Consider the following 20,383-nt stretch of genomic DNA (forward strand, 5'->3'; position numbering starts at 1 on the left):
ATAACCTCAATATATTATCTCATAACCTCTCATTATCTCTTTTTTTTATCTTGTGGCCTCATTATTTTTTCTTATGGCCCCAATATATTATCTAATGGCCTTAATATATTATCTTATGACCTCAATATATTATCATATTATCTCAATATTTTACCTAATGGCCACTATAAACATAATTTATGTCCTTAATATACCAACTCATAGTCTTGGTATATTATAATAATTCATTTTCTAATTTAAAGTTCAGTTTATCATCTTGTGGCCTCATTATACTATCTCATGGCCACTAGAAACTTAATTTGTGGCCTCAAAATATTTTCTTGTTGTCTTAGTATATTATAATAATTACATTTCATCTCACAGCCTAATATATTCAATATATTATCCTCAATTTTTATCTTGTGGCCTCATTATTGTATCTCATGACCTCAATATATTATCTTATGGCCTCAATATATTATCTAATGGCCTCAATATATTCTCATAACCTCAATATATAATCTAATGGCCTCAATATATTATACCATGACCTCAATTTTTGTCTTGTGCCCTAATTATTGTATCTCATGACCTCAATATATTATTTTGTGGCCTCAATATATTATCATATTATCTCAATATTTTACCTAATGGCCACTATAAACATAATTTATGTCCTCAATATACCAAATCATAGTCTTGGTAAAATATAATTCATTTTCTAATTTAAAGTTCAGTTTATCATCTTGTGGCCTCAATATATTATCTCATGGCCACTAGAAACTTAATTTGTGGCCTCAAAATATTTTCCTTGTCTCAGTATATTATAATAATTACATACATGTCTATATTAAGTTCAGCATATCATCATATATTCAATATATTATCTCTATAATCTTTTGTTAACATTTGTGGTCTGCCTGTATTATCATGTGAGCACGTCTTATTGAAGACTCCGGGGCTCTGTCCCCTTTAAGCAGCCCGTGTTGTCCTGCGCTGCAGGAAGTGTGAGGGGTGTTCCCGCAGAGCCCAGCCCAGCAAACCCCATCACAGCCATGCCTCACACCGCTCCTGGTGTCATCCAGCGTCCGTGAAATGACAGCGGGAGTTCGAGCCACCTCCGTCTCGTTTTTATTGACTGGTTAAGGGCGACCACTGCTGAGAAACACCCCGGTGTCCGCGCACCGTCAGCCCGCATCCAGGTTGGTTCTCCCCTCGCCGCTATCAGACTGTCATGAGCTCAGCTCGGGGATGGCGTCCCTCCCGAGTTGCGGTAAGACGGCGGGGCCAGCGGAAGAGGAGAACGGCGAGCTGGACCAGTCCCTGCAGCAGATGCTGAAGGCCATCGCCGACGAGAGGAACCGCCTGAACAGCCGGCAGGAGATGAGCGGACTGGGTGAGTCTTCTTGGCTGTTGTTGGAATTTTCCGTTCCACCTTAAATTGTGCGCTGGTTCAGGCGGACTCGCCTCGTCGGCTACACGCAGGCGGCGGCGCATTTAAGGTGGAACGGAAAGTTCCAGTTTCGTTGAAGGCTAGCGGTGCTAGCTCCCTAGCTAACAGCCACAGCAGCGCCTTAGTCCAGACATACAGCTCATTTTAACCACTTTGGGACATTTTATCGTCGCGTAAATCATCGTAATCACGAATTGACACTTGTCACACATTATTCCTCAACTTAAAACACAAAAATAATGTTTAAAAGCAGCGTTTAAGCTAAGCTAAGCTAGCTAACTAACCCAAGCCACCCGTATATATACATGTTAGCTAGCTAGCTATGTTGTTGGACGGTGATGACGTCATGCAGGTCTAACGTAATTGTCGTGAACATTATTTTTTTATATTTTATTAATTTTTTAATTAATTTGAAGACTTAAAAAGAAAACCTAGACCGTTTTCCAGTGTTTATTGATCTCTGAGCCTGAGCAGATAAACAAGGTCATGGTGAATAAGCTGTAGATTAGTTCTTTATTATTTATTATTAAATATATGAATATTTTCTAGTGTATATTAATCTCTGATAGGTGCTAACAAGTCAAAAGTATGAGAGGAGCAATGCGAGAGGATGGGAAGTGGTCTTCAGACAGAGCAGGTCAGGTTACAGTCAGCAGGTAAACAAGGTAAACATGGCCAGCATACTGTGGGTTAATACTTTTTATAGATATATGAGAGTTAGAGATGACCACTGCGAGATGAGTTTATCTTTTTAATATTTTAATATAGTACCTTGAGGACTGTCTGATCAGTTGTTTTGAAGGTTGATGTATTATTAAAGATATTAATGTGGGTTATTCACACTAACACGGTACAACTTGGTGTCAAATAAAATGTCCGGTGAGTGAATAGCTGTTCGTGGACTTTACACCAGTTGCACCTCTCCTCTCCATCTACAGTAATAGCCGAGCAGGTGTTCTGCACCAGCTCCCATACTCAGAACTCGTGGCTCACTCTCACATTAGCCATAGTTCTTCAATAGTTCACTCTTTTGGCCCTTATTCTACTTGCTACCCAGTTCTTTTCCTGTAAGTAGTCTAGCTATGTCTTGTGATTATTAAACACAGAGAAGTCAGTGATTCAACATGGCATGATCTGAATAATGCACTCTGTGTTTCCAGGACTGGGGTAAAATAAGTGGTGATGGGCAGGTATTATCTGCCTCTGATCGATCTGATCGTGGACAAAATGAGGACAGTGCAGATTTTCCTTTTGTAACAAGCAGCAAAAAGTTTATAGTCTTGGTATGTTGTAATCTATTTTCTTATTGAAAGGTCAGTATATCATCTCGTGGCCTCAATATATCTTCTCGTGGCCACTAGAAACTTAATTTGTGTCCTCAGTAGTTCAAAATAACGTCTTGTGGCTTCAAAATATCGCCCTGTGGCCTCAATATATTATCTCATGGCCTCTAGAAACTTTGTTTGTCTACACAATAGTTCAATACATTATCTCGTGGCCTCAACATATGATCTCGTGGCCTCAACATATCATCTCGTGGCCTCAACATATCATCTCGTGGCCTCAACATATCATCTTGTGGCCTCTATATATCGTCTCGTGGCCACTAGAAACTTGATTTATATCCTCAATAGTTCAAAATACCGTCTTGTGGCCTCAAAATATCGCCCTGTGGTCTAATATATTATCTCATGGCCACTAGAAACTTAATTTGTGGACACAGTAGTTCAGTACATCATCCCGTGGCCTCAATACATCATCTTGTGGCCTCAACATATTATCTCATGGCCTTAATATATCATCTCGTTGCCTCAATATATCATCTTGTGGCCACTAGAAACTTCAAATACTTCAAAATATCGTCTAGTGGCCTCAAAATATTATCTCATGGCCACTAGAAATTTAATTTGTGTACACAGTAGTTCAATATATCATCTTGTGGCCTCAACATATTATCTCTATTATCTCATATGCATATTATCTCATATTATCTCATACTATCTCAGCATATTATCTCTTATTCCGGTGGTTATCTACCATCACTTCTTCACTTCATTTCACATTCACTTATCCTGCTGATGACGACCCAATAGCGGCCCTGGGTATCGTATCGGTGCCACCTCGCTGTAAGGCCTACAGAGCCAGTGTAGTTGTTTTCCCCGTAATTAGCGAGGCAGGCTTTATAAAAGGGCTTCATTATTCCTCCTGAAGTGTGACGTTTTGCAATCATAACATTGGACAAGGGCATTACAATCGCAACAAAGAAGAGGCCTGTATTTCCAGCCTGAGCCTAAATCCTCCGATATGACAAGGGCTGGCACCTGGCCTGCGATCCGGCTTTCATTCTGTCTGCGTCCCACTTTGCTGACCAGGTGTGCACAATTACACTGAAAGGTGAATTACCATATGAAGGGGAGGGTTTTTAAATGAAGTCCTCTCCAGTGTTCGGGAGCGCAGGGCTCATGATTTTTTTTGTGTGTGTGTGTGTGTGCCTCTTCTTTAGCTGAGCTACTGGTGCTTCTTCATAATGCAGGCAGGCTATAACATCAAGGGAAATGCTGCACTGACTGTATATGGCCCGCGGCTCAGGCGAGGGTTTTTTGTTAGAGGGTGCTGAAGTTGCTGAAATTGCTCCGTTCCAGAAAAGCTTGTGCTGCGCTGACGCCTCCCCAGCTTTCCTCTGCTTGTGGGGCCACTGATTCTCGACTGATTCTTCTTCAGGTCACAGGACTGGTGGTGTTTGAGGCTTCTGCATCGCTGAAGGGAACACTGCAGTCTCTTCAGAGGACTGGACGGACTCAGTGGCCCTGTCTGTGCATATCAATTACCCAGTCCAGTGACTCAGGCACTGGCCTACTCAGGAACCACAGTAGTGTGTGTGGGCCTGAAGTAAGAAGAGTGCTTACTACGGCTTACGCTGTTTCCTTTCCTACATCAGGATTCGGGTCGGCTGTTCTTGGGGTCTACGCTACAGTATGCCGAAAATGCTGTTGTGTATGTGCTTCTGTTAAGCCACTGTTCTGGGTCTTGTTAGGAGGCCTACTTACTTCGTGACGCCATCAATGAGCCCAGTCCTGCCAGAAGCTGGCATTGTTAGGCCATATGGGTTTGGGGTACCATGGCCTTCTCTCCCACTGAGAGGTCCTTCTGGCTTTGGAGATGGGGAGTCATGCTGCAGCCAGAGTGTGCTGTGTCCTGCAGGACGGAAATGAATCATGGGATGATCTAGGCCCCAAATGTGATCCAGTGAATTTATTCAGGACAGACGTGTGAATGCGGGTCGGATGAGTTAGTGCAGTAAAGCAGTTTATGGTCATTGTGGTTGAGCCACTGTTGGTGGTTAGCCTCCTAATCCTGATGTGGTTGGTGTGGCGCAACAGGTAAAATCACTAGCTGCCAGTGAGCTATTACACCAGGGTTCGATTCCCAGTCTGGGTGACTGTGCTGCACTACACCAATAAGAGTCCTTGGGCAAGACCTAAGGACCTAACACTGTATTGGCCCACATCTGTAATATGAGTAACCATGTAAGTCGCTCTGGATAAGAGCGTCAGCTAAATTCCATAAATATAAATATAAATATAAGAGCTATTATTCAGTAACTGCTGTGAAACCCATGTGTAATATGCGAGGAACTGAGGTTTGGGCCCACGTACAGGCCTTGTTTCTTTGCTGTCGCACCAGAACCCTTTCTTTTTGATATCAGAATTTCATAAAGAACAGGCCGTTAGATTAGAAATGCTCCAAAATTTATTGGAATAAGATCTTTTCACGCTGACGTCCAGAACTTCAAAGTTCTGAAGGTAGTTTTGGTCATGCACAGTGACAGTTTGCTCCTTTGCTTGTCATTTTCACTTCTGGTGATCTTGGTACTTTCCAGACCTCTTCATTATGTTCATGTGACGACGCCCATTTCTATGTTCAAGTCTTAGGACTGCCACTGATTGTAATTAGTCAAGTCAAGTCAAGTGGGTTTTATTGTCATTTCAGCTACATACAGAGTACACAGTGAAACGAAACAATGTTCCTCCAGGACCATGGTGCAACATAGACAGTGCATACAGAACACAAGTGCAACACAATACAAGTGCAGACAGACAACACAACACAGTACAGACAGAAGATAATAAATAATTAGGGGTAGTGTGCAAATTCTGCAGTGTGTAATAAATATTGAGTCCAGTGAGGTAGTAAAGTTATTAGTGCAAATGCTTGTGCAAAAAAATGCTTCCCATTTTATCTGGGGTAAATGGTTGGTGTGTGAGTGTGTGAGTACATGGAACAGAAAACAACCATCAGTTCAGTCTCTGGAGTTGAGAAGTCTGATGGCTTGGGGGAAGAAGCTATTGCAGAGTCTGGTCGTGTTGGACCGGATGCTGCGGTACCTTCTTCCTGATGGCAGGAGGGAGAACAGTCTGTGTGAAGGGTGGGTGGAGTCATCCACAATGCTGGTTGCTTTACGGATGCAGCGGGCAGTGTAAATGTCCATGAGGGAGGGGAGAGAGACTCTGATGATCCTCTCAGCTGTCCTCACAAAAGAGAACATTGCAGACTGACCTGCTAGCATGTTGTAGCTATCTTCTGCACATTTACTGCACATTCACTCTGCCTGAATGCTCAAGTCTGAATGACGTTCAGGAAACTCGAAATTCTGAGGTGACCGAGAGCCCTTAGAACTTCGAGTTCACTTTTTTTTTATCTCTACTGTAGAGCTTTGGATGTTGTGGACCCAATAAGCATCCAGGAGTAGAGGTGGAAAATGCATGATAACGTTTACAGTCAGACGGTGAGGAGTTCCTCCTTGCATATCTGCTATGATAATAAAATGTTGCCGTCTCTTTTTGATGGTTGATTACATTTTAGGACTGTTCGAGACTTCTCTACTCATATTGGGGTTCTTCTGTTTTGCTGAACTTGCTAGGATGGTCTGATCTGGCCATGTTGGTCAGCTGTTCCACTTGTAGATGATTTAGTGGTTGGTGTGGCGCAACAGATAACACCACTACCTGCCACGGAGCTACCACACCATGTGGGAGACTGGGGTTCGATTCCCGGGCTGGGTGACTATGCAGCGCTACACCAATAAGTCCTTGGTTAAGACTCCTGACACTACACTGACCCACCTCTGTAATATGAGTTACCTTGTAAGTCGCTCTGGATAAGAGCGTCTGCTAAATGCCATAAATGAAAAATGTAAATGTAAATTTAGTGGACAGTGGGACAGCGGGTGACTGTTCTGGGATCTCCTTTGCATCTCCACCCTTCTTTCTGAAGGCCTCAGAGAGATCTCTGGATCTAGCCATGATTGTGATCTTCTTCATCACTCACTTCAACCATCAATCAAGAGCAGACCAGACTAAACGTCTGAGGTTTAAATAAGACTCCAGACTCCAGACTCCTCCAGAATAATCCTCTCCAACCATGTTCTGATCATCTGATCTGCAACATTTGAAGGACTTTTTTTGTCTTATAAGAAAATTACATTTCTATTAATTACATTTTATAAATAATTCTAAAAATAAGTTTATAATTTCACTGTCCTCATGTTTTCACACAACTTTATAGTGTTTGGATCAGCTGCAAAGCATTGATGTCCAAAGCCATTACCAGTGACCGACACCCCAACGTAACTCATGAGAGTCTGACTGAGACATGGATTATACCAAACATCCCAGTAGATCAGATATGATATGGAAATGCATTTTATTAAATTTGCAGCATTGATAACTCATGAACATAATACATGAACAGGTCTATCTGCAGCATCGGTGTGGACGTCAGCATCGCCCCTCGATTTCCATACCAAAGCAGCTCTGGTGAAAAGTCTTGAGCAGCTGGGTTTGGTCATTTCTGGCCCAGTGAGGGAGGTTAACTCCTACTCTGTAATCTGCAGTGCGATTTGTTGAGGAGCTAATTAGGTTCTGGAAGTACCCAAGTGAGGTCTTAGGATTTGGGTAGATGTTTGTGTAACAGCTTAGTGTTCAGTGCATGAATTAAATGACTTAAGTGCTGTGATTGTACATGACCTGTTTTGGGGGCATGAGGGGAACACATCCTACATATTCATGTACTGTATATGATGATGCATGTAGATACACCTAATTCTGAGGTCTGGATGTCTTACTTTTACATTTACGGCCTTTAGCAGACGCCCTTCTCCAGAGCTTCGCTGTTTACTCAAGAAAAAACCTCAGCCAGTTTGAATAGACGAGAATTCTAAGCTCCCTGAATTCTAAGTCAATAAGGAGACCATAGTACTCTTCTCTTCGCCTGAGTACTCTCAGAAGAGGAGGGTCTTCAGTCTGGGTTTGAGGACAGCGAGTGTTGGGCTTTGCTGTTCGGACACCCAGGGGAAGATCGTTCCACCACTTCGGTACAGGGCAGTAAAACGTCTGGACGCTCGTCTTCCGTGGATCTTAAAGGATGGCGGGTCGAGCCGAGCCGTACTTGAAGCTGGAAGGGCTCTTGGTGCAGATCAGCTTTTGACCATCGCTATCAAGTACGGAGGGGCTGGACTGGTCCAGTCTTGGCTTTGTAGACCAGCGTCAGGGTTCTGAATCTGATGGTAACTCTTTGTACAAGATGTCTTCAGTAGCCCCTAGGTGTTTTCTGAAGCTAGGTGGTAGAACCCTTGGTGTTCTAGATAGGGATGCTATTTTTTTCAGTTTCGATACCCGATACCAGTCCGATAACATTGCTGAATTTTTAATAAACCGTATACCTCAGCATGTGGTGATATAAATTACTTTATATAATATAACAAATGAACACAAAGATATAAATGTACTGAATTGCCGTTTTTCATTTATTTATTTGCACATTTAGTGCAGTCTCACACCCACAAATTAAAGTGGAAGGATCCATAGGTTCCAAAGATCAGCCTAAATATCCGATACCCAATCCAGCTAATTTTGTAACCATCAGTACGATACCCAATCCCAATATCGGATCGGTGCATCCCTAGTTCTAGATAGTACAGTGAGCATCAGAGGACAGCTTTGCAACCTTAACTGTGAGCTGCGAAGGTGCTCAGACCAGGAACATCAGACAAAGCATGGGATCCAGGTTTGGCAGTGCAGAGGAATCTTGCAAAGCCAGTGCAACTCCGTGGCTAAACCCAGTGCAGTGAGTCTCCCTCTGTATGACCTTGCATTAGCCCCAATCTAGGCGCAGTGAAACTTTTCGGAGGGTCTTCTTTGAGGGTTTTGAGGCTTACCACTGCATGCATTAATGCATCCACTCAGCTAAAGCCCTGATGTCAATAACAGGGGCTGCTTTAGCAAAAGGTGCTATTGCAATAGCGGTTAACAAGTGGCTAAGTGGCAATCGTATCGTGAACCAAACCACAGCCACAGTCGAAATCCACCGCTATGAGATTTGCTCACTTTCTGCTTTTATGGCGAGACCAATTACGCCATCCGCTCAGACGCCAGACAGCTGTGAAGACGCTGCTTTATACTGCTGCAGAATATAAAAGTAGAAAGTAGTGCGAAGACAATTTGGGCTACTGACTCTAAAAGGTTTAAAAATAGGACCGTGATTTAAGCTCTCCCTCGTCAAATGAGGTTTAAGGCTCTCGGAGGTCCGCCACCAGAACATGGGTGTGTTTTTAAATGAGTCTCTGAGCTATTATTAGGCTGGCGCTTCTATCAATGTGTCTGGATGGTGCACTGCATCACCAGGCTTTAGGTCTTTAACTTTGCTTGAGGTAAAGGTAGCTGCTGTAGAATGAAAAACATGTATCTCTATTTTTTTGTGTGTCTGTCATGGTTTGAACCCTGTAGCTGCTTCTATACACTGTGTGAATAATTCGGAAGAAATGGACCAATAGAAATTCTCTAAATGATCTGGAATAAGCTCTTATTTACCATTATTATCCATAGTATCTGGATCTACTTTACTTATTTTACTTATTAAAATGCGTGTCCTGTGTGTTCCCGTGTAAATAACAATAATAACAATCCCCTGTATATAATAATAATAATAATAATAATAATAATAATATTTTTGTAATTGTATTATTCAATTATCTATCCAGCCAGCCAGCCTTCAGCCAGCCACCTACCTACCTACCTACCTACCTACCTGTAGCTGCTTCTGTACACTGTGTGAATAATTATAAATAGACCAATAGAAATGCTCTAAATGATGTGGAATAAGCTCTTATTTACCACTTATTTATTATCCATAGTATCTGGATCTACTTTGACCGGATTTTGTTCACACTTCTCATTAAAATGTGTGTCCAGTGTGATCAGATGAGATCTGATTTTAAGTTCCCGTGTAAATAACAATAATAACAATCCTCTGTAAATAATAATAATTAATATTGTAATTATTGTATTACTGTTATTATTCTATTATCTACCCAGCCAGCCTTCAGCCACCTACCTACCTACCTACCTACTACCTACCTGTAGCTGCTTCTGTACACTGTGTGAATAATTCTGAATAAACGGACCAATAGAAATGCTCTAAATGATCTGGAATAAGCTCTTCTTTTACACTGACCTCCATTCACAGCTCAGAACATTTTTGGAGATGCGTGTTTTTCATCGGACAGCGACGACCTGCTATTAGACACGCTATGACTGTGCTGCTTCAGTCACAGTTTGCTCGGTTCACACTTCTGCTTCTCCTGTCACGAGTTCAGGGGCGTCGCTTACTCATGTTGTTTGGCTCCTGATGGTCGTGTTATCTGCCTCTGCTGGTATGTTGACTCCTTAGCGTGCTGTCAGTGTTGTGCTTACGCTAGTCGTGAGCTTGGGCCCTTCTTCTAAGGAAGGTCAGTGCTGACTTTGGCCTAATGACGTTGGATCTCTGACAAGCTCTCCGGGTTGGAATTGATGTAATTGATCGAGGCCATTGAGATGGAGCAGTGCTGCTCCTTCTTGGCCAGTTTGGATATTGAGCGTTAGCCGACACTGTTATCAGTAATGCTTCTTTAAAAAAACTAAGCTCTTAAGCTCGACACTATGGGTCTGTTCACACCTGGCATTGACATGCGGTTTGTACCCGGGTAGTATCCAGATCTACTTTGACCGGATTCTGTCTCTAGTGTGATCAAAAGAGATCCGGTTTTACGGATGTAAATGCCTGTGTAAATAACACACACACACACACATTCCATTTTACTATTCCTATAAATGATATAATTTTATATTTATATATCTATCTGCCCCTATCTATCTGTCTGTCTGTCTGCTTGTCTGTCTGTCTAGCCATCTAGCTATCTGCCCATCTGTTTATCTATCTGTCTAGCTGATCCTCTGTCTATCTGCCCGTCTGTCTGTCTATCTGTATCTGTCCGTCTATCTGTCCGTCTGTCTGTCCGTCTGTCCGTCTGTCTGTCTGTCCGTCCGTCTGTCCGTCTGTCCGTCTGTCCGTCTGTCTGTCTGTCTGTCTGTCTATCTCCCCATCTGTCTATCTGTCTGCCCGTCTGTCTATCTGCTCCTCTGTCTGTTTGTCTGCTCATCTGTCTATCTGCACGCCTGTCTGTCCATCTAGCTATCTGTCTGTCTGTCTCTCTCTGTCTATCCATTCATCCATCCATCCATTCATCCAACACTCACCAGAACTGCTGTGTAACGCTGCGCAACCTGAGTCATACTAGTGTAAAATCCTGTAGTATTACACTACCGCCTCAGTCTACATGCTTCTCTACCTTTCTCTTCTGGATCTCACAGCTTCTCCAGAAATGCATGTGTACAGCGTGTCTTTCAGGATTGGCTCAAAGCATTAATTCCACTTCCCAACTGTAGGGGGAGCCCATGAGCAAGAAATAGCAGTTCTCACATAATTCTGCTGTAAAGTTAAAGTTCTTCACTGAATATTATGATCCTATGATGCTTGAACTACTGGCAGCATCACACAGTCCGAGTCTGAGTGTGTCAGGATAGATTGAATACAGGATTGGATTGGATTCACTCATCTCTTCACTCTGATATCCAGCATTTTCTGCTGATCCCGTCGTGAAACCAGTGTTATCAGTCCTGTAACACTCCAGCAAGTGTTGGACGGGTATTGACAGTATTTGATGTGCTGTATCTACGCTCCACCCATAGATGCTGTTGAGGCTTGCTGAAGTAGGACATCTACTGAAGGAAGAATCTGGTTCAGCCTGAAGGCCCAGTAACACTAGTTCCTTTTACTAATAATGAAGTAGTGCAGCCCTACACTTATGAGTGGTGTGTATGTGTGTTAACCTGGTAGCGTTATGCTTATTTTACATATTTCTATATATAATTTAGTCCAAAGCATGATCGATCCAACCCCATGCTTGTCCAACAGTTGCAGAATTGATCGTTTCTTAAAATTCTGCTCTTTTTTTTGGCTCAACGTCGCCAGTATGTTCTGTTTCAGCTTCATCAGTCCGCAGGAATCGGGCTTCCATCCTTTGCAGTCAAAACGATGTTTTGAGAGTCCTACATGCAGTCTAATTTCCCCCCAGAAATCTGTTTCTAACCCTTACTCTGCTCAATTGTAAGAAGGCGGGGCTACACTTAGGAATGAACTAATTGACAGACAGCCGTGGCTGGAAGAGACCGGTTGTCTGCAGCTGCGTTGTAGAGGAACTTAAATGAGCTGCACTTTTACTGTTGGACCACTGTTCCACTTACCGGACAAACAGGGAATCCAGGGAGAAATCTGCTCAGTGAAGACGGTCTGAGACACTCAGGCTTGGTCTGGGCGGGTCTAGCAAATAAAGGGCGAGTCTGACTCTGCCTCTGGTCTCTTCTGCACAGGGTGGGTTGCAGATTTGACAACATGGCGGACAGTTTTGGCTTCATTTCCATTGAAAAGAAGGGAACGGGACCACGGCGTTCGTGTTTTCTACAATCATTGGGTCAGACTGATCAATTTAGAGACTTTATAAGCGTCAAAAGTCAAGTTTACACCTTAAAAAAGACGATTGCGAGGTTCTGTAAACCTCGTCCAGCCTCACAACAGTTGCTATGCACATTTGAGGGTGAAGAACCTGAAGAACATCCAGTTTTGCTCTGTTCAGTGCCTTGATTCCGAACACCCCCATCATTATCATCAGCATCAGCTACAGCAGCAGCAGCAGCAGCAGCAGCAGCAGCCCTCCTTCAGTGCCTTGTTTACAAGTGAAGTGACGTAGTGTTGTGCAGGGCATTGTTCTTCCCTCCACAAAAGCACAGGGCACCCACTGGTCAGTGGCTGTGAGTGAGATGGCCTTTGTACTCCACACACTCTCTCTCTGTCCTCCTGGCCCAGTCATCTCTCCGTGACGTATAGCCCTGCGTAAATATTTCATTTCCAGAGCTGCAGGCTTCCAGGGGCTGCTGTTAATGTGCTGTTTAATTCATTGCCCTGCTAACATTAATCCCGTCACAGGACCGAGCCGCTTCGCTCCAACATCTCCAACATCTGCATGCACTCGCGGCCCTAAAGATTCGGCTTGTTTGCAGCACGGTGGTGCCGTACATCCTCAGTCCGTATGATATCCGGTGTCAGAAGCTGTCTGAGCATGCCTGTAGTTCAGGTCCAGGCTTATGTGGTAGTAGTAAGCCGGTCGTTTCTGCAGGTACCTATAAAGATCCTGTCGTTCTGGTCCAAATGCTTGGTGTCGAGATCAGAAGCGATCAAGTTCCTGAGTATTTCCAGTTCTGCACAGGACAGTTTTACCACGACGGACCTGCTGTCTGTATCTGCAGTCTTGAGGATCCTGGGGTAAAGCTGTAGGCTGGGCTGTAGGTTTACTTCTCCCTGATGTTTGAGCCCCTGACCCGAAATCCTGACCCACAGTTTCGTTAACTATGCCTTTTCCTTTTCTTATTGCTGCAGCCTAGAACGATTTATAGGGGAGTGTCTATCAAGGACAATGCAGTGTTCTTCCCTATGCTTCGTAGGAAGGGTTGCACCAGTCTATTGCTGTTTTTTACTTTTTGACATAATGGCTGGCAGTTGTTTTTTACATTGTGGCAGAGTTTGATGGTGACCGGACCAATAGAAATGCTCCAAAATGACTCGGATTAAAATCTTTTTACATTGACTTCCATTGAAAGTTAAGCATTTTTTTTCCTTCTCCTGTAAAGTTGCTGTAAAGAGGTAGTTTTACCTATTTGTTTATTTATATGTATATTATTGGGCAACCAATGCGCTTGGAGGAAACCACCAGGTACCCAGCTCTGATGCCGGCCAGCATCACACTGATGTCATTTGTGGGGAGAGAGCTGGAGCCATCTACCCACCTGGAGAGAGCAAGGCCGATTGTGCTCTCTCAGGCTCTGGCTGCCGATGGCACCTTTATGACCCGGGATTTCAACCAGCAATCCATACGTCATAGAGACAGCTCTTGAATACTACAGTTGTTTCAAGTTTCTGCATAATCCAGTGTTTGAGAAATGTAAATAAGGTGGTATGGCTTTATTTCTTTACTATCTTCTGAGTCCTTTGTGTTGTAATGTTGATGGTAAACCGTGTAAAATCTGAGAACGCTGTGATGTAGACGTCTGCCGTCTGTCCGATCACCACCCCTATAACATCTAAACAGTTTAGTCATGCAGAAATGATGAAAGTCCAGGATTCAGCCTCTTGGTTTAAAGCTAGTTCCACCAGAAAGCTCACTGCTGTGTCTCCCGCCCTCATTAGGGCAGCATGCTGAGCAGACTGTTCTGGCCTTAGCGGTCAGGCCTGGCTCGCTACACAGGAATGGCTTCTTGAGGGGAAACTGATGAAGAGTAATGGTTTAAAAGAGTGGCATGTCAAGTCAGCCTGAAGCAGCTCTCCCTGCCGGCGTCTCAGCACTGCTAATGTTAAAGTATTGATCACACGCCAGGCAGAGATGACTGGAGCGCTGGCGGGATAGGCCTCATGCTGGTAGAGCTATATATGGGTCAGTGTTTTCTTAATATGTCATATATCATACTTCATACATCGCAAGAAGCTAGTTAGGGTAGGTAGTCCTGTATATTGTAGGGATGCCCCAATCCCAAGCTGATCCAGGCCTTTTTTGTTGGATCGGGTATTGGCTATTTTAATCCTGATACAGTTCCGAGTCTTTGTTTTAACTGTGGTGTTCAGAGCGCCATCTGGTGTCCTCACGGCACAGCTAACGGACATTATCCTCTGCAGCAGGAGTGTGGACGTTCTCAGAAGGTAAATAAAGGAGTTGAGGTTCTGCAGTGTGGAGCTGTTTTACAGTGGAACCTGAAATCAGACCATAATATCTGACCCTTTATAAAACGCTCTGTTTTACCAGCGGGAGAACCGACACTCGCCTTTCTCTGTTTATAGTGCTAACACACACACACGCTATAGAAACCCCAATCTCACACACACACACACACACACACACACACACACACACACAGAACATTCACCCACTATAAACCAGTTATTACATACCAGTAGACCAACAACCACAGATACCAGTCCAGAGTGGCACAACTGTCTAAGTGTTGGCTCTCTTATCAGGAGAGTTTGGTGATGTCTTGCTGTCTGTGGGTGGGTTGAATGGCCGTCCCTCTCCCCCGATCTCTCTCTCTCTCTCTCTCTCTCTCTCTCTCTCTCTCTCTCTCTCTCTCTCTGAGGTTTAAGCATAGACCATTATCTCATTAATGTGAGAGTCAGTCTGGCCTGTGATGACCTCTGTGACCTCCCAGCATGCACTATGTGTCCAGTCTTAATTTGTATCGGCCCCTCCGTCTCCCAGCGGCCCCTCTCCTTCTGTCCACTTTCAGACGTTGCATAATTGATGGCTGGTGATTACCGCAGCGCGATACAGTGTGTGTCTGGACTGAAAGAGGTGTGTGGGCTTGGTTCTAGCGGTGGGCTCAGTCACCGTGGGCGACGGGTTTGCTGCCGGGAGTGTGACGGGCTTGTGTGGCAGTCACACTCACACTCACACTCTGAATGAAGAGAAGGTGTTTGAGGTCAGCAGTAAGTGGCCAATTACAAAATATACTATACTATATAAATACTCTAGCTGATGTTGGCTAGACGTTAAATACTCTAGCTGATGTTGGATAGACGTCAACTACTCTAGCTGATGTTGGATAGACGTTAAATACTCTAGCTGATGTTGGATAGACGTCAACTACTCTAGCTGATGTTGGATAGACGTTAAATACTCTAGCTGATGTTGGATAGACGTTAAATACTCTAGCTGATGTTGGCTAGACGTTAAATACTCTAGCTGATGTTGGATAGACGTCAACTACTCTAGCTGATGTTGGATAGACGTTAAATACTCTAGCTGATGTTGGATAGACGTCAACTACTCTAGCTGATGTTGGATAGACGTTAAATACTCTAGCTGATGTTGGATAGACGTTAAATACTCTAGCTGATGTTGGATAGACGTTAAATACTCTAGCTGATGTTGGATAGACGTTAAATACTCTAGCTGATGTTGGATAGACGTTAAATACTCTAGCTGATGTTGGATAGACGTTAAATACTCTAGCTGATGTTGGATAGACGTTAAATACTCTAGCTGATGTTGGATAGACGTCAACTACTCTAGCTGATGTTGGATAGACGTTAAATACTCTAGCTGATGTTGGATAGACGTTAAATACTCTAGCTGATGTTGGCTAGACGTCAACTACTCTAGCTGATGTTGGCTAGACGTCAACTAATCTAGCTGATGTTGGCTAGACGTTAAATACTCTAGCTGATGTTGGCTAGACGTTAAATACTCTAGCTGATGTTGGCTAGACGTTAAATACTCTAGCTGATGTTGGCTAGACGTCAACTACTCTAGCTGATGTTGGCTAGACGTTAAATACTCTAGCTGATGTTGGCTAGACGTTAAATACTCTAGCTGATGTTGGCTAGACGTCAACTACTCTAGCTGATGTTGGCTAGACGTCAACTAATCTAGCTGATGTTGGCTAGACGTTAAATACTCTAGCTGATGTTGGCTAGACGTCAACTACTCTAGCTGATGTTGGCTAGACGTTAAATACTCTAGCTGATGTTGGCTAGACGTTAAATACTCTAGCTGATGTTGGCTAGACGTCAACTACTCTAGCTGATGTTGGCTGGACGTTAAATACTCTAGCTTGTAGATGTTTATTACTCTAGCTGATGTTGACTAGATGTTTACTACTCTCGCTGATGTTGGCTAGATGTTTATTACTCTAGCTTGTAGATGTTTATTACTCTAGCTGATGTTGGCTAGACGTCAACTACGCTAGCTGATGTTGGCTAGACGTCAACTACGCTAGCTGATGTTGGCTAGACGTCAACTACGCTAGCTGATGTTGGCTAGACGTCAACTACGCTAGCTGATGTTGGCTAGACGTCAACTACGCTAGCTGATGTTGGCTAGACGTCAACTACGCTAGCTGATGTTGGCTAGACGTTTATTACTCTAGCTTGTAGATGTTTATTACTCTCGCTGATGTTGGCTAGACGTTAAATACTCTTGCTGATGTTGGCTAGACGTTAAATACTCTAGCTTGTAGATGTTTATTACGCTAGCTGATGTTGGCTAAACGTCAAATACTCTAGCTGATGTTGGCTAGACGTCAACTACTCTAGCTTGTAGATGTTTATTACACTAGCTGATGTTGGCTAGACGTTTATTACTCTCGCTGATGTTGGCTAGACGTTAAATACTCTAGCTTGTAGATGTTTATTACTCTAGCTGATGTTGACTAGATGTTTACTACTCTCGCTGATGTTGGCTAGATGTTTATTACTCTAGCTTGTAGATGTTTATGACACTAGCTGATGTTGGCTAGCCGTTTATTACTCTCGCTGATGTTGGCTAGACGTTAAATACTCTAGCTTGTAGATGTTTATTACTCTAGCTGATGTTGGCTAGACGTTAAATACTCTAGCTTGTAGATGTTTATTACTCTAGCTGATGTTGGCTAGATGTTTATTACTCTAGCTTGTAGATGTTAACTACTCTCGCTGATGTTGGCTAGCCGTTTATTACTCTCGCTGATGTTGGCTAGACGTTAAATACTCTAGCTTGTAGATGTTTATTACTCTCGCTGATGTTGGCTAGTTGTTTATTACTCTAGTTGATGTTAACTACTCTAGATGGTAGATATTCCCACTACTCTAGATGATGTTAGGCAGATGTTAACTGCCAGCTTGTGGATGTTAACTGCTCTAACTGACGTTAGGTAGATGTTAACTGCTCTATTGCCGTTACTAGAATATCAAAACTTCACATGCTTTCTGTCCAAGTCCACTTTGACTGACCAGCAGAATCACTGGACCTCAATCCCAATTCTCTGTGGTGTCAAACTCCAGTGTGCTCCCAGTTGTTGGAAGAGTGGACTGGAATGGACAGGGGCTGTCTCAAGAGACTGGGGTCATCCTTGCCTGTCAGGATCAAAGCAGTGATGAAGGTTTAGGGACACCGCCAGGAAACCCGTCGTTCTTCTAATATGCAGTGCTACAGTTTCCAGCATTCTGAGCAGCCCTAGTTCATACGGACAGTCCTCCCCAGTCAGCGAGCGCCGTTGTGAAAAACGTAGAGCTGCTGAGGTTTTATTACAGGTCTGTTCAGCGCTCTGTAGAGCCGGCGGAGGGCTCTGTGTGCCAAGCTTCACTGCTCACGTTTGCCCAAATCAAGGTCACCACATCCAGCCACGCTGGAATTCATCCAGAGGTCGTCTCGCCTCTCCAATTCCACACCCCTTGCAACAAAGCCGTCCAGTTAATGAGACAAAAGCAAACATTGATCTTCTGTTCTCTGTTCCACTTCCTGTCTGGATACAGAAGGCTTTTGTGGACAGTTCACCCACGTCCTCTTTTATCTAGTATAATTTATTTCAACACGCTACATGTCCAGATATTTATGGACACCCTTTCCAATAAACGCATTCAGCTAATTTAAGCTGCACCCGTTGCTGAAACGAACAGTTTGTCTGGTCGCTGTAGAGAAGTACCGCCAATAGAATAGGACTCTCTGGAGCAGATTAACCAGATGAACCTATTGGCACCATGCTGCCTAATGCCAGGTGTGGGCGAGAGGGGTATAAAGCCCCTCAGCATTGAGCTGGAATGATGGATGGTGGTGCTCCATCTAGTACATTTGGGATGGGTTAGGGAGTTGGGGATGACCAATGCTGCTCTTGTTGCTGAATGCAATCAAATCCTCACAGCAATGGTCCTCCAAAGTCTAGTAGAAAGCCCTCTTACCTGGACAGTAGAGACACAAAGTTTTTTTTTTTTTTTGAATACCCTTGATTTCAGACAAAACAATGAAAAATGAGCAGGTGTCCCAATACTTTTGTCCATGGAGTGGATGTTGTTGATCTTTTAGCTTGTCCAGTGAACTGTTGGTGTTCTTCAGCCTGGAATATAAGACACTTCAGGTGAATCACCTTTACGCAGTACCTCTGCCGTTGTGCAGGTGACGCACCAAACCTGTGTGTGTGTGTGTGTGTGTGTGTGTGTGTGTGTGGTGTGTTTATGCTTTTACTGACTCAGAACTCTTGAGAGTTATTGCTTTGAGGAAGGCAGCATTGATTTGTTGACTTTTTACACAGGATATATACGTGTGTGTGTGTGTGTGTGTGTGTGTGTGTGTGTGTTCTTCCCCCCCCCCCCCAAGAAGAAGCTGTTCCAGCTCCCAGAAATAAACTCCATCTCCAAAGGTCTCTTGATGTTGCAGTTCACCCGCAGTGCAAACTCCTCACTCACAGATCTCAACACCTACAGCCCACCCCTGAAATATTTACAGTCCTCCGAATATGTACACATATACAGCTCCGCAAAAAATAAGAGACCACCCTACATGATCAGTGTCTCTGGTTTTACTTTTTATAGGCAGTGTATTTAGAGGAAATTTATATTTGCGTTGTATTTCATAAACCATGGTCAACATTTCCCCTAAACTCCCAATACTAATATTTACTATTTAGAGCATTTATTGATTTGCAGAAATGACAACTGCTCAAAAACAGCTGCTCAAATAATGCAAAATTATAATAATGATAATGGAAATAAGTTATTATTCAGATTTAAACACAGTACTAATATCTGAACTCTGAGAGCATTCAGAATCACTATGGTGAAATAATAACCTCAACAGCCAATCACAGCCCTCATGTCTCAGCCGGCTCTCCACTAGTCTTTCACATTGCTGTTGGGACTTTATGCCATTTATAGTCTGCAAATGCAGGTAATTTAGCTTATTTTGATAAAATGTCTGGAATAAAACGTCTGCCGTACACGTAGAGATGCAGATTTAAGAAAAATTAAGTGGTCTAATAATTATATATATAATATAATTCACATTAATTGCATCGAACCTGCAGTGTAGACAAGAGGGAATAAGCAGAGACTTAAGTAAGTGTGTGGTAAAGCTCTGGACCAGGGTCCGCACTGGCTTCGGTCTCCTAATTTGGTATGATTAGCTGTAATTTGATAGCGTCCTTGATAGCACGGGTTAGTAAGTACTCACTGTATTCATCCCAAACAGGTTCCTCCCAGTTTGGTTCTGCCAGTTAACCCACCTGTTGGTAGCGATGCTCCCGACACTAGGAGGGTAATCTGGTACCTTTTTTCTAATTGCCGTTGTGGAGATACAGGGAAACGGGGTTTATTGATTTATTTATTTATTTGAATTAAATTAATATTTATAGGTACAGGCTATAGGTTAAGGCTAGGTAATGGTCACATGTGGTACTCTGTAATATATGGCTCCCAATAATTAATTATTTCAATAATTCTGCAGACCACAATGGCTTGCCTTAATGTACATTATCATCCAAGTTTACTCCGCAGCTCCTCAGGCTGGACAACACCTTAAAAACCTCCGTTTTCAGACATTATTGTTTCTTTTTTATTATTATTATTTTATTTTCTGGTCTAAATCACCCCATCATAGGAGGCCAGTCAGCCTGTGCTTGTAAAAAGTGCGTGCAAAGGAAAGCACGTCCCGTCTCTGAGACACATGAAGCCGGCCGTCGCTTCTTGTCACACAACGGAAACAGAAACCGTTGGAGAGTGTTA

At 43.3% G+C, this 20,383-nt stretch overlaps 1 protein-coding gene across 1 annotated transcript in view; it reads left to right on the forward strand.

Moving 5' to 3' along the window:
- The first annotated feature begins 964 nt into the window (after positions 1–964).
- The window catches only part of kiaa0930, a 47,153-nt gene continuing 27,734 nt past the window's right edge, over positions 965–20,383 (forward strand). The window contains exon 1 of the mRNA XM_072673233.1: positions 965–1,375. Coding sequence (XP_072529334.1) covers positions 1,231–1,375 — 145 coding nt within the window. The 5' untranslated portion in view covers positions 965–1,230. The remainder of the gene's footprint in view (positions 1,376–20,383) is intronic.

This window comes from Salminus brasiliensis, chromosome 2 (assembly GCF_030463535.1).
Source record: "Salminus brasiliensis chromosome 2, fSalBra1.hap2, whole genome shotgun sequence".
NCBI lineage: Eukaryota > Metazoa > Chordata > Actinopteri > Characiformes > Bryconidae > Salminus > Salminus brasiliensis.